This window comes from Nilaparvata lugens, chromosome 13, assembly GCF_014356525.2.
Source record: "Nilaparvata lugens isolate BPH chromosome 13, ASM1435652v1, whole genome shotgun sequence".
Taxonomy (NCBI): domain Eukaryota; kingdom Metazoa; phylum Arthropoda; class Insecta; order Hemiptera; family Delphacidae; genus Nilaparvata; species Nilaparvata lugens.
In genome coordinates, this window is record NC_052516.1 from 3,601,111 (window position 1) to 3,613,008 (window position 11,898).

The 11,898-nt window shown below is 37.6% G+C and overlaps 1 protein-coding gene across 5 annotated transcripts in view; it reads right to left on the bottom strand.

The window, feature by feature from the left end:
* Nucleotides 1-221: 221 nt before the first annotated feature.
* The window catches only part of LOC120353973, a 258,109-nt gene continuing 246,432 nt past the window's right edge, over nucleotides 222-11,898 (bottom strand). For all 5 annotated transcript variants that reach the window (XM_039439598.1, XM_039439596.1, XM_039439597.1 and 2 more), the window contains 2 exons: nucleotides 3,476-6,242; nucleotides 222-1,081 (listed from right to left, as the gene is read on the bottom strand). In XM_039439598.1, the coding sequence (XP_039295532.1) occupies nucleotides 254-1,081; nucleotides 3,476-6,242 (3,595 nt within the window). In that variant the 3' untranslated portion in view covers nucleotides 222-253. The remainder of the gene's footprint in view (nucleotides 1,082-3,475; nucleotides 6,243-11,898) is intronic.

The window sequence follows — 11,898 nt, forward strand, 5'->3', positions numbered from 1 at the left end:
AAAGATATTTTGTTGATTTCCCAACTTGTGTATTATTTGACGTATTGATCGTTGACATCCACCCCATTCAACCAGAAGCAGACAGTTCAAGATGAATTATACTATAATTATGACAAAACTTGAAAAATCATTGAACTTGACTAAATAAAACAGTGTAACGTAGATTCCACTGTATAACAAAACTTGAAAAAATCATTGAACTTGATGAATGTAACTGAAGAAAAATATTGAACTTCAATGAATAATTGAATACCTACTTATTGGGTTTTGAAGGTTTCCACGTCTCTTTCCTATGATACTTACACAACAACACCTTCTTGAAAGCCTGTCTGAAAACCTTGTTGAAAATTGTATAGAATATCGGGTTGACCATAGAGCTGGCATACCCCAACCATGTTGCAAAATCAAAAACACCCTTCCCGATATCCTTCTCACAATCACCACAGATCGAGGGTAGAAGGTTCAGGATGAAGAAGGGTGCCCAAAGGATCACAAACGTGAAGAAGACGACTCCCAGAACTTTTGTCGCTTTCTGTTCTAAGCGGATGATCCGTCCATGACGGGAGGATGTCCGGAATAGAATGCTAGAGTTCCGGGAGTATGGTCCACGGATCTTGGAGTTTTTAGAGGTTAGTGTAGAAGTGGAGGAGACCCTGCTGAGTTCTGTGGCAGCGAAGATTGAACCATTGTGTTTGGGCATCTTCAAGGTCACCGCTCTCCGGAGGTTGTTGAACCGGTTGGAGCGAGTCTCTGACGTCATCACCATAGTTCGGGCGGTTCCGGCGCTGCCGAAGCTCGATCCACGACGATGCCCGAAGACGCCGGGTGACTCCCAGGTGACGACCGTTGTCACTGCGGCCGGTTCACACTCGGATTTCCGCTTCACACTGCCCAGTGTGATGGTGGACGAGGTGCGTCCCGAACGAGGGGTGAAGTGGAGAGGGGTGGAGGCGGTGGAGGCCGTGTTGTCCTCGGATTCGGAGGTTTTCAGGGAGTATTGTTTGGAGCGCCGGCGGAGAGGCGATTTTTGGGGCGGTGTGCTGGTTACTATGACTACTTCGTTGGTTCTGTTGGGGGATACCTGTAAGAAAAAAACACGAAATTCATGATTTAATTATGAAAGTGAATGCATAATTTATTGAAATGTTGTAATCACTAGTCTGTTAGCTTTGAAGAGTGTGAACTGTTTTTGAAAAGTGAAAGTGGCATAACCTTTATTATTTACAGTATAAAATGTCAAATACGACAGTCTTGGGCATGAACATGTTGTTCCTTCACTTATACCAAGTATTTGTGCACAATGTGATGAATGAGTGAATCATAGATTTATTTCATAGGATGTTCCTCAAATAAAGGTGTAACAGTTGAAGACCATACTAGAATCTACATGGCATTTTCAACATGAAATCACCAAAATTTTCTTATATCGACTTTATTTTTCCAAGGTGTATAGATTTTTCAGTATTTTTGAAAAACTTCGATGGAAGACTGTGAGTCAAAATCTAATTCTAAATATATGGTTGGAAAGAGGAAGAGATTTTAAATGAGAATAATTGATCCATTGTTTGACGTTTTCTGAACTCTCTATGAGTGTCCAAACTGTTTGAAATTTGGCTTTGAACTCCATGAATGTACTTTTTCAACTTTGAATGCTCATTTGATGTTCAAGAACATTAAATAAACTATATAAGTCTTATTGGAAATTTCCTTCACAATTATTCCATTTCTCTCAGTAAATGCTTTCATTCAGCATCATTACAATCTCCAAATCAGTTAAACCCTCAAGCAGCCTTAACACAGGGATAATATTAACGTCCACCTCTGTGAGGTCCTCATTTTGAGACAATATTCTAGAATTTAAGGCATTGTCACAAATAGGCTTACTCTCATTAAATAGAATTACGATTTCATGGAACATATTAACAACACATTTACATTACAGATAAATTTCTGCCCATGACATCTATATACATCTTGCACTTAATATTAGTGATAATCGACTTGTTAACTGAGTCCCACACTCTAGATTGGCATCTTGATCCAATCATCTCACATTGCTATATACCAACAGCAGATTCTATATACTTTATACAGATATACTGCATATATATTATTATATACTATTCATATATGCAGTATATATCGCATATTTACTGTTACAGTATACAGTATATATACTGGATAACTATGTAACCTATTAGCTATGTTACATAGTTTCCTGATAGCACCATCTATGTATCGCCTGCCCTCTGGTGGTCCAATAAACAACTAGAAGATCCTATCTCTCAGCTATGGTAGAGACTATCACTTCAAACTGTCAGCATTAGTTGAATGGGAAGCATTGGTGTTAGCTATGAGAAATACTGACAGATTGAAGTGAATCTCACCTCAAATGGAACGCCACAAGCCATAAGCCCTGCTTTCCAATGAATTTCCGATCTGTCGGGATGAAATTGAATAACATTGGTTGATATGGTTGAGTTCACACCAAGGCAGTATGAACACTTCCATAACAAGGTATGATATTCTAATTTTGTGAAACAGTGGAAATTATGAGAAGAGGAGATTTTTACTGGTGATTGATCTTTGTTAAACACTTCAAGATTCCTTCTATTTGGTGATGATAGACTTATCAGAGATTTTGGAAATAGCATGCATTTTTGTGATCATAAATTTTGGTGATTATCTTTGTCATAGTGGGCTATTTAATAGAGTAAAAATATTGAATTGAGTATCACTATATTGAAATATCACAGAAATATAGAAATATTTCAATAAATATTGAAATATTTAAAATTATTATCTGATAGTATTATCATAGAGGAAAGAGAGCATAATAAGTAGATATCCCATGGTATTGATCGTTCATGCTCCAAATTTCAAGCGTAATTTCATGCTCCAAATTTCAAGCCTAACCATGCTCCTAATTTCTTGTTAACTCAAGTCAATTACCGTCATCTACTGTCTATTTTTTACTGTTTTGTTGGTGTGAGAGTGTGAAAACGGCACAGTATGAGAGACTTCCAGTGCAAAAAAGTAAATTTATCTGCAGTAAATTATGTTTTTATGTGCAGTAAATTCAGCTTCGCCATAAAAACTACTAGGATTATCGTCTTGAGTTAACAGTGGAATTTGGAACATAAACGCCCCATACCATGGGATATCTTCCTGCGCTATATTTCCTCTATGTTATTATCAAGTATTGTCATGGTTTACATGGTATTATCAGTTTACAGTACTGATAAATACCATTGTGTTAGAATCGACAGTTGAATTCGAAATCTATAATCTATATTGATGTTATCTATTAACTTCCAATGTGAACTATTAAATTTCAAATTGACAACTTTGTGTTAGAATCGACAGTTAAATTCGAAATCTATAATCTATATTGATGTTATTTATTAACTTCCAATGTGGACTATTAAATTCAAAATTGACAACTTTGTACTAAATTTCAACAATAAACACTCACCTTCCTCTCTCCCTCCACATCCCCAAAGTACGGACACCGGCAGGGTGGGGGAAGCAGCATCATGGAATGTCTCTCGGCATCTCTCTTCTCATGGGGTGAAGGCAGTTTTTTGCTGATGTTGACATTTTTCACACAGAAATCATCACTGGACATCTGTTCCAAGTCATCACTACAACACATATGTCTAATGTCACCACAGCTGTAGGCCATGCGTAGATTGTCGCCAGATAGGAAACCACTGTTGTCCAAATTTTGGTGATTTGAAGCACATTTGGAAGCTGGAGGAATGTGGTTGGGACTTGGGACCTGAGATGTTCTGGGGATATTCTCAGACAATCTGGTGGTATCTCCAGATGTTCTTGGGATATTATCAGACAATCTTATGGAATCTTGCGATGTTCTAGGGATATTGTCAGACAACCTAGTGGTATCTCCAGATGTTCTAGGAATACACTCAGACAATCTAGTGTCATCTTGTGATGTTCTGGGGACATTCTCAGACAACCTTGTTACATCTTGGGGCGTTCTGGAGATATTCTCAGACAACCTTGTCACATCTTGGGGCGTTCTGGAGATATTCTCAGACAATCTGGTGGTATCTTGGGATGCTCTAGAGATATTCTCAGACAACCTTGTCACATCTTGAGATGTACTGGAAATATTCTCAGACAATCTGGTCACATCTTGGGGCGTTCTGGGGATATTCTCAGACAACCTTGTCACATCTTGGGGCGTTCTGGGGATATTCTCAGACAATCTGGTGATATCTTGAGACATTCTGGAATGACATTCACACATTCCAGGCTCAAGTTCAGATACTTTGAGGTTCTCCTCAGACTTCCTAAGCACATCACGTTTCCTCAAGTCTCTATTACTGAGACTTGTACAAATACATCTTCCTTTCAAAGAAATTCTTGTACTTGCAGGGAAATTTTCACCTGAAAGGTCTTCATTCATAGTATGACATCCACATTCACATGTACAATTTATTGCTTTTGAGGAAAATTTTGGTACATTCCCTACAATTTTGGGAACACTACCACTACCCTGGTCCTCATTTTTAATCACTGTGATATCCTGTTCCAAACAAACATGCCTACACTTGTCACTATTTTGGGAAACATTTTTACTAATTTGGATAATACTTGAGGAGCTCTGAGATGCTTCACTATCTTTCAAATCACTAGTTCTCATAATACTATGTTTTTCAAAACTGGAAGAATCAATCTGGGGCATATTTACATTTGTGGCTATATTTCCACTAATTACACGTTCATCACTATCACTCAAGTTTATCAGATCATACTGATGTGTATCACAACAAGGGTTAACACTGGAGGGAAGATTTTGGGGTATTTCAGTATCTGTGGGGATATTGTGGGATTTTTCAGTATTTGAGTGTACACTATGAGGTACATTCTCATCCAAACCCCCACTTTTACAGTCTTTGCTATCAATTTTCAACACTTTTAAGTCTTTTCTAATTCTTTCTTCACTCGATAAACTTTCTAAATATGGACAACTACACACTTCCTCACTCGTGGTAACTTTTTTACAAACATGACATGTGTTATCCCCACTTTTTTCACCATTTTTATCACTTTTGAACACTGTACAGTCTTTAGAACTCCCCTGAGAGTCTTTGGCAATAGTCTTGGTGCTTGAACACTTTTTGCTACTCTGTTTAGGGCTCAACCTGTCTCTCCTATACACTTCTTGAGAGTCTTTACTAAGATCTTTACAGTCTTTGACACTGGATCTTGTACAAACTCTTAGGCTTCTATCTTTGTCACTACTTTTGGGTATTGTACTATCTTTTTCCCCACTTTCACATTCTACACAAATATCTTTGACACTAGATCTTGTACAAACTTCGGGGCTTACACTATCGTTTTCTCTACTTTTGGGGAATGTACTATCTTTGCCCCTACTTTTGGAGCTCATACTATCTTTGTCCCCACTTTTAGGGTCCTCACTATCATCTTTCTCCCTCTTTCCATATCCCACACCAATTTTCAAGTCTATAGAGTTTTCACTATAACTAACACCGCCAATTTCAGATCCTCTACAGCATTTGGTACAAATTTTGCAGTCTGTAGGATCTCTACTATTACTACCACCACGTTTAGATCCTGGACAACTTTGTTTGTAACATTTACAGTTTTTGACACTACCACTAGTCTGGTTTCTGCAAGTTTTGGGGTTGGTTGTACCTGTCTGATCAGTCTTCACATGCTTCCTACACCTGCTACACTTTCTGCTGTGACTGTACCCAGCGAGGGGCACGTTCAGGGGATGACTGTACCGTCTCCTGGGGAGATTATTTTTCGAATTTTGATTGTCGAAGCGTTTGTATTCTATGGTTTTGGGGTTTGGTGGGGTTGAGTTCTCAGGGTTTTCATCTTCCTCCTTGTCTTTCGCGTCTTCGGGTGAGGAAGAGTCACTAGTTCCCCAACGATTCGAGGGTCCATGGTAGCTGGTGACCCTTTTCCGGATCTCGATCGAGGTCCTCTTCAGGGAGTTCCGTTGGGGAGTGTCGACGTGTATTGTCGAGGCACGGGTTCTCCTGCGGCAGGCTCCTTTCCTCACAAGTCGTAGTGAGTGTGAAGAGGTGCCATGAGGTTGAGGAGGTGGCGGAGGAGGATGAGGAGGTCTCAGTGAGGGAGAGCTGCCGGAAGTGAGGAGGTTCAGGGTGTTCTTCTCGTCTTTGACGTCCTCAGGACGCGGTGAGCTGGTCACGTGGTGATCGTCTTCAGCGTTTAGTGACCTACAATAAAAAAACAACTGAGATTAGTATGTCAAGATCCATTCCACACTGCTATCATTGGTTGAATTGTTTGAAACAGGAGAAAAATTTATACATAACGATATACACGTTATAAGTGAGTACGAATGATGGGAAGGCTTTGCGGATACTTCTCCTTTTTCACTGCCTTCTATAGGAGTGGCCGTAGTCGAATGGATCAGATGCTGGCTTCATGATTCAGAGGCCCGGGGTTCAAATCCCGGCCCGGGCAAGATATTTATCTCGGGCCACTCCCGTGTTTCGGATGGACACGTTAAGCCGTCGGTCCCGGCTGCCTAAAAAGCAGTCGTTAGGTCATGTCAGAGGCCCTGAAATTGATCAGTTGCGACCTGAAAACTCTGACACCAGACCTGAGCCAGCCAGGTCACTCGATATTATTATTATTATTACTGCCTTCTATGATGAATATATCTTTGAACTCTGTCTACCTAAGAGTGATATCAATTACTGGTTCCTGATCAATCATACCTCTGATAGACCCGACTCAGTACATTGGGGAAAAATAGCTCAAGAAGATATCTCATGGTATACGTTGTCCTTGTTCCAAACTTCAAACCGATTTTTTGTCACCTCAAGCCGACTTCATCTGTGGATTATCAATGTTTTGGCTGAGTGAGAGGGAGAAGGGCACAGTATGAGAGACTACATTATAATTATCTGATCGCCATAATGTAAACTCAGTGTAAGCTGAGTGTACACTTCCAATTAAAAGAACAAGAATCTGATGGTGATTGTTAAATATTTGAGAATGAACTGATTATACAAGTTGGCTTTTGTAGTTTGTAGTTTGGTATTAACTGGTCTCCAAAACGTATATTCTTCAACTCTCTCTCATTTATTATCTATCTGATTTTATTTGTTACCAAATTCATCTTCATTTGTTGTTATTAAACTGTTCTGATGACCATATTTGGAATACTCGGGCGTGTCTAGTCGCTCGGCCAATGACAATCGAGCTCAACCGTTATTGGTCAACAGCTAATGGCCAATCGTAGAGCTTTACCCATGCAATATACTCTGCTGTTTCATGTTCAAGCTTCCAATTCACTACAGTGAGATACACGTTATAATGGTAGTGGAGAAAGATTGATTGATTGATTGATTGAGTACTTTATTTATGTAGATTACAATATATACTGGCTTATACACTTATATACAATAGCTTACAATACAGCAAAATATTATAGATGAATTTACATAATATAGACTAAGAAAATAATTATTGAACTGTATATGATATGAAAAAGTAATTTGTAATATAATAACTATAGATAATTATATTGTTATGCATCTACATAAATTGGCGGAGCTTTGGACATATCAATGTCCATTCTTCGGAAAGAATATTAAAAATATCCTCCCCACTAACTCTCTACCAAAACGTTAATTTAATTAATTAAACTAAGGATTTATTTATTAATGGAAATTTTGTAAAAGTTTTAATCAATATAAATATTTAAGAGAAAAAAAACAGAAAATTGATAGAGTAAAATAATTATATAGGTAGATAAGATCAAATTATTGATTAATAAAATGAAGTAGGCTGAAAGTAGATCAGGGTAATCAACTTTCAGTAATATACAGCAGTATGCAGTGGATAATTAAAAAAACATGAGTTTATATAATATATATATACAGAATTCATTCTATAACAGGTTTAAAGGTTTGTATTTGTTGGATGGGTGGGGGATGGTTGTCATGTGATCGTTCTAGGGCAGGACAGTTTCAGTCATTTGTTCCAAAGATAGGAGATAGCGTCGCCGATTCTCTGCCTCGCCACTGCCATCTATAGAGGATAGCTGATACCGGTATATCTGATGTTATAATATCAACTGTTCATTCTTGTTTAAAATAATCGATTCTATTTCATCGTCAAGAAAATCTATTTTTCAATGATCAAATACAGTTTTTATAATTGGGATAAAAAATGTTGTTAATGAATTAAACTACATTGTTGAAAAACGATCTGGCAGCATTGCATAGCTTGAGAAGGATAGCGATGTCTGCTTTGTTGAATGATAGACAAGGATAGCAACACCAATGAATGTTAATCAAATACTGCCATTATAACGTCGACCTCACTATAATATTATTGAAGTAGTCACCATAGAATGATCGATATCATTCGATTTGATATCGATTTGAGTATCGATTTGATCAATGAAGTTTCTATCAAAGAATCATCAACAAAAAAGAACTTCGCCAATAGGCCTAAACTTCGTCAATGAACTTTGAATCTTTTGAAAATCGAAAATTGTCACGTTCCATTATGATTTTGCAAAAACCGAAATTCTCTCCAATTTGACTTTCCAATTAAACGTCGATAAAACCGGAAGTGTGGAAAGGTCCAGTGTCAACAGTGCACCATTGGGAGAGCTTCATTTGAATTATTATGAATGGCGGTAAAATTCAAATTCCAATTAACTTTGTGGCAGTCTTTTAATACGCCACAGCTCTCTCCTTCTCATCTCACACTCTCACACTCTCTTACTCCCTCTTTCTCGTTCTCTCTCTTTCTCTCTCACTATTCCTCTTTTTCTACCATTCTCTCTCTTTTTCTTCCTTCTTTTCTCTTTCTCTATCTCTCTTTTTCTATCACTATCTCTCTCTTTCTCTCTATCAATCGCTCTCTCTCTCTCTCACTCTCTCTCTCTCTCTCTCTCTCTCTCTCTATCTCTCTCTTTCTCTTTGGTAGAGAGTTAGTGGGAAGAATACTTCGAATATTCTTTCCAAAGAATGGACATTGATATGTCCAAAGCTCCGCCAATTTATGTAGATGCATAACAATATAATTATCTATAGTTATTATATTACAAATTACTTTTTCTTATCATATACAGTTCAATAATTATTTTCTTAGTCTACATTATGTTAATTCATCTATAATTTTTCTGTATTGTAAGCTATTTTATATAAGTGTATAAGCCAGTATATATTGTAATCTACATAAATAAAGTACTCAATCAATCAATCTTTCTATTTTCTCTCTCTCTCTCTTTCCCCCCCCCTCTTTCTCTCTCTCTCTCTCACACTCTCTCTCCATCTCTATCTTTCTCTCAATCTCAATAATTCTCATAGAATATAAATACATGAGACTCGTAGATGTGGGTTCTACCTACATACATACATAAAATATTCATTTATAAATATAGTCGAATATATCAGCCAATTAACAAATTCAATTTCGTGTTAAGAGAGACCCCGACAATAGAATTTTCGGGATGGTCTCATTCCCTCGGAATTTCAGTTCATCGACCCTACACCCTACAAGGTGGGATGAACATACCTGTATGGTTTTGTCTATATATGTTTCATTATGTTTCAAATGTTAAATGTACTTGGAGGTTAAAGTAGCATAGGTACTTTAGCTGTGTTCATGGTGTATGAATGAATGAATGAGTGAATGGAACAGTGCCATTTTTCCTCTTTCAGATATAAAGATTGTGCCCCATGGAAGGTGTGACAGCCGAAGATCATAGATTAAACATGAAATTTGCAACAAAATAATCAAGTAAGTTTCTCTTACATCAATCTCAGTTATTGAGTTCTATCAATTTTTTGTAATTTTTGAGAAACGTAAATAACTAGAAATCTGCTTGGTGAAATAGTATATTTTGCACCTAGAGCAGAAAATGAGGTTTTGCCGGCTCGAAATCGATTTTCAAGTCCGAGGCCGTAGGCCGAGGACTAGAAAAGATTGAGAGCCGGAAAAACATTTTTGCCTGTGGTGCGAACGCTATTTTTCGCCACACACAAAAATAAACAATATATATATGAGAATAGTTTGTTGTTTACTAAGCACTTCCGAAAGCAGAAGTGGAAGGTGATAGCTCTAGCAAATCTGAGGTAATCTGAATATCAGGAAATTGTCCAAGTATTTTAATTTTTTTATTCTGATTTGTCCAAATAACCTAAAAGATGATGTTCAATTATGTGGGAGGTTGAGTTTAAATCCTTTTTTATTACTTCAAATGACAATAAGATGATATTATTATAAATGTTTTAATTATTGAATAATGAACACAAATAATTAAATTTTTTTGATCAGCTGTTTTTTTGATCTCCTTTCTTAGTTCCATGTTAGCGGCTGAAAAGGGTACTCTTTCCGGCCTAGGCCGAGATGAAACCTGTTCTGACGTCAGACGAGAGCCGTCTGCAAATAATGTCTTTCAGATTTACGTAGGGACTGGAAAACAGCTGCTTTCTGTGCAGTGTGGCGAAAATTATATTTTTGGACTGGAAGTTTTGTGAAGTGGGGAACTCCAGTGAGGTCCACGTTATAATGGCAGTGGAGAATGATAGGAGAACAACGTTGCCGATCCTCTGTCTTGCCAATGCCTTCTATAGACGGTATCTGATACAGGTTATTGATGCAATATTAACGGTTCATTCGCGTTTAAAATAATCAATCATAGCTAAGATGGAGTAGTTTGTTAATTAATTACACATTGTTAAAAGACGATCTGGCAATAGAGCAAAGCGAGAAAGAGATAGCGCTATTCACTTTGTTGAATGATAGATAAGGATAGCAATACCATAACTAATTAAACACTGCCATTAAAACGTGGACCTGACTATAGGCCTACATGTCTTTACCTATTTTGGACAAAGTTTATCTTTATCTAAAATCCGGAGAGGGATAGCATAAGATTACCTTATCTTTCTCTCTCCTCTCACCATCATTCTGAAAATGTAGTTATGTTATCATTTTTTCATTGCAAGTTTCATATTTGCAAGTTTTTCTACTATTTTGTTTGTATCTTGTTTTCACTTTTTTCTAAAACTCAATAGTGTATTAGTTAAGTTATTCTATTTTCATTTTAATGAATTGTTATACAAATCGTTTGCTCAATGTGCGTTTTGAGGGCAATAATGGGATTCAGTTCCTGGTGCCCTCAATTATGTAAATTTTCAAATAAATAGATAAATTAATGAATAATAATGAATGAAGAATGAAGTAAGGATGAAATCTAGAATCAAACAACAAAACAGAAATTAATTAATCAACCAAAATAAATCGAAAACAATGAAATAAAAACAACTCACCGATCTACAGGCACGGGAAGCGATTTCAATCCGCGACTGAATATTCCAAAAGTTGGGCGCCAAACTGATGCAAAGCAGATATGGTGAACGGTGGGATACAATAATAGAAAAAAAAATTGCATGGTTGCCTGTAAAGTCGGTATACGGGCAAAAGTTTTACGTGACAACGACTTTGAGTGGTAAAATAATTTTAATGTGAATATTCATTCGTATAGTAGGAAGAAGGATGAAATAATAACTCACAATGAGAGTGAGTGAGAGGCACGCGTCCCTTCCACTCGGGCATGGTTAGCCCGCGCCCACCTAAGAGCGAGAGAGACAACCATTGACTTGACATTTTGAATTAGTGGTGCAGTCGCAGGAGATTGCTTGCGGCGCCTGCGCAGGTTGACTGCTCCGTTTCACTCTCTCTCCAGGTGAATGCCTTCGGGTTGGTGCGGCATTGCTCGCCACTGCTCCTATTCGTGCTCTTTCCAGACGACCGTGAACCGAAACGAACGCTCTCACTCGCTCTCATTGTGAGCGCATAACGTGGGAACGTAGTGCAGTTTCTTGAAGTGTCTCCCGGCAA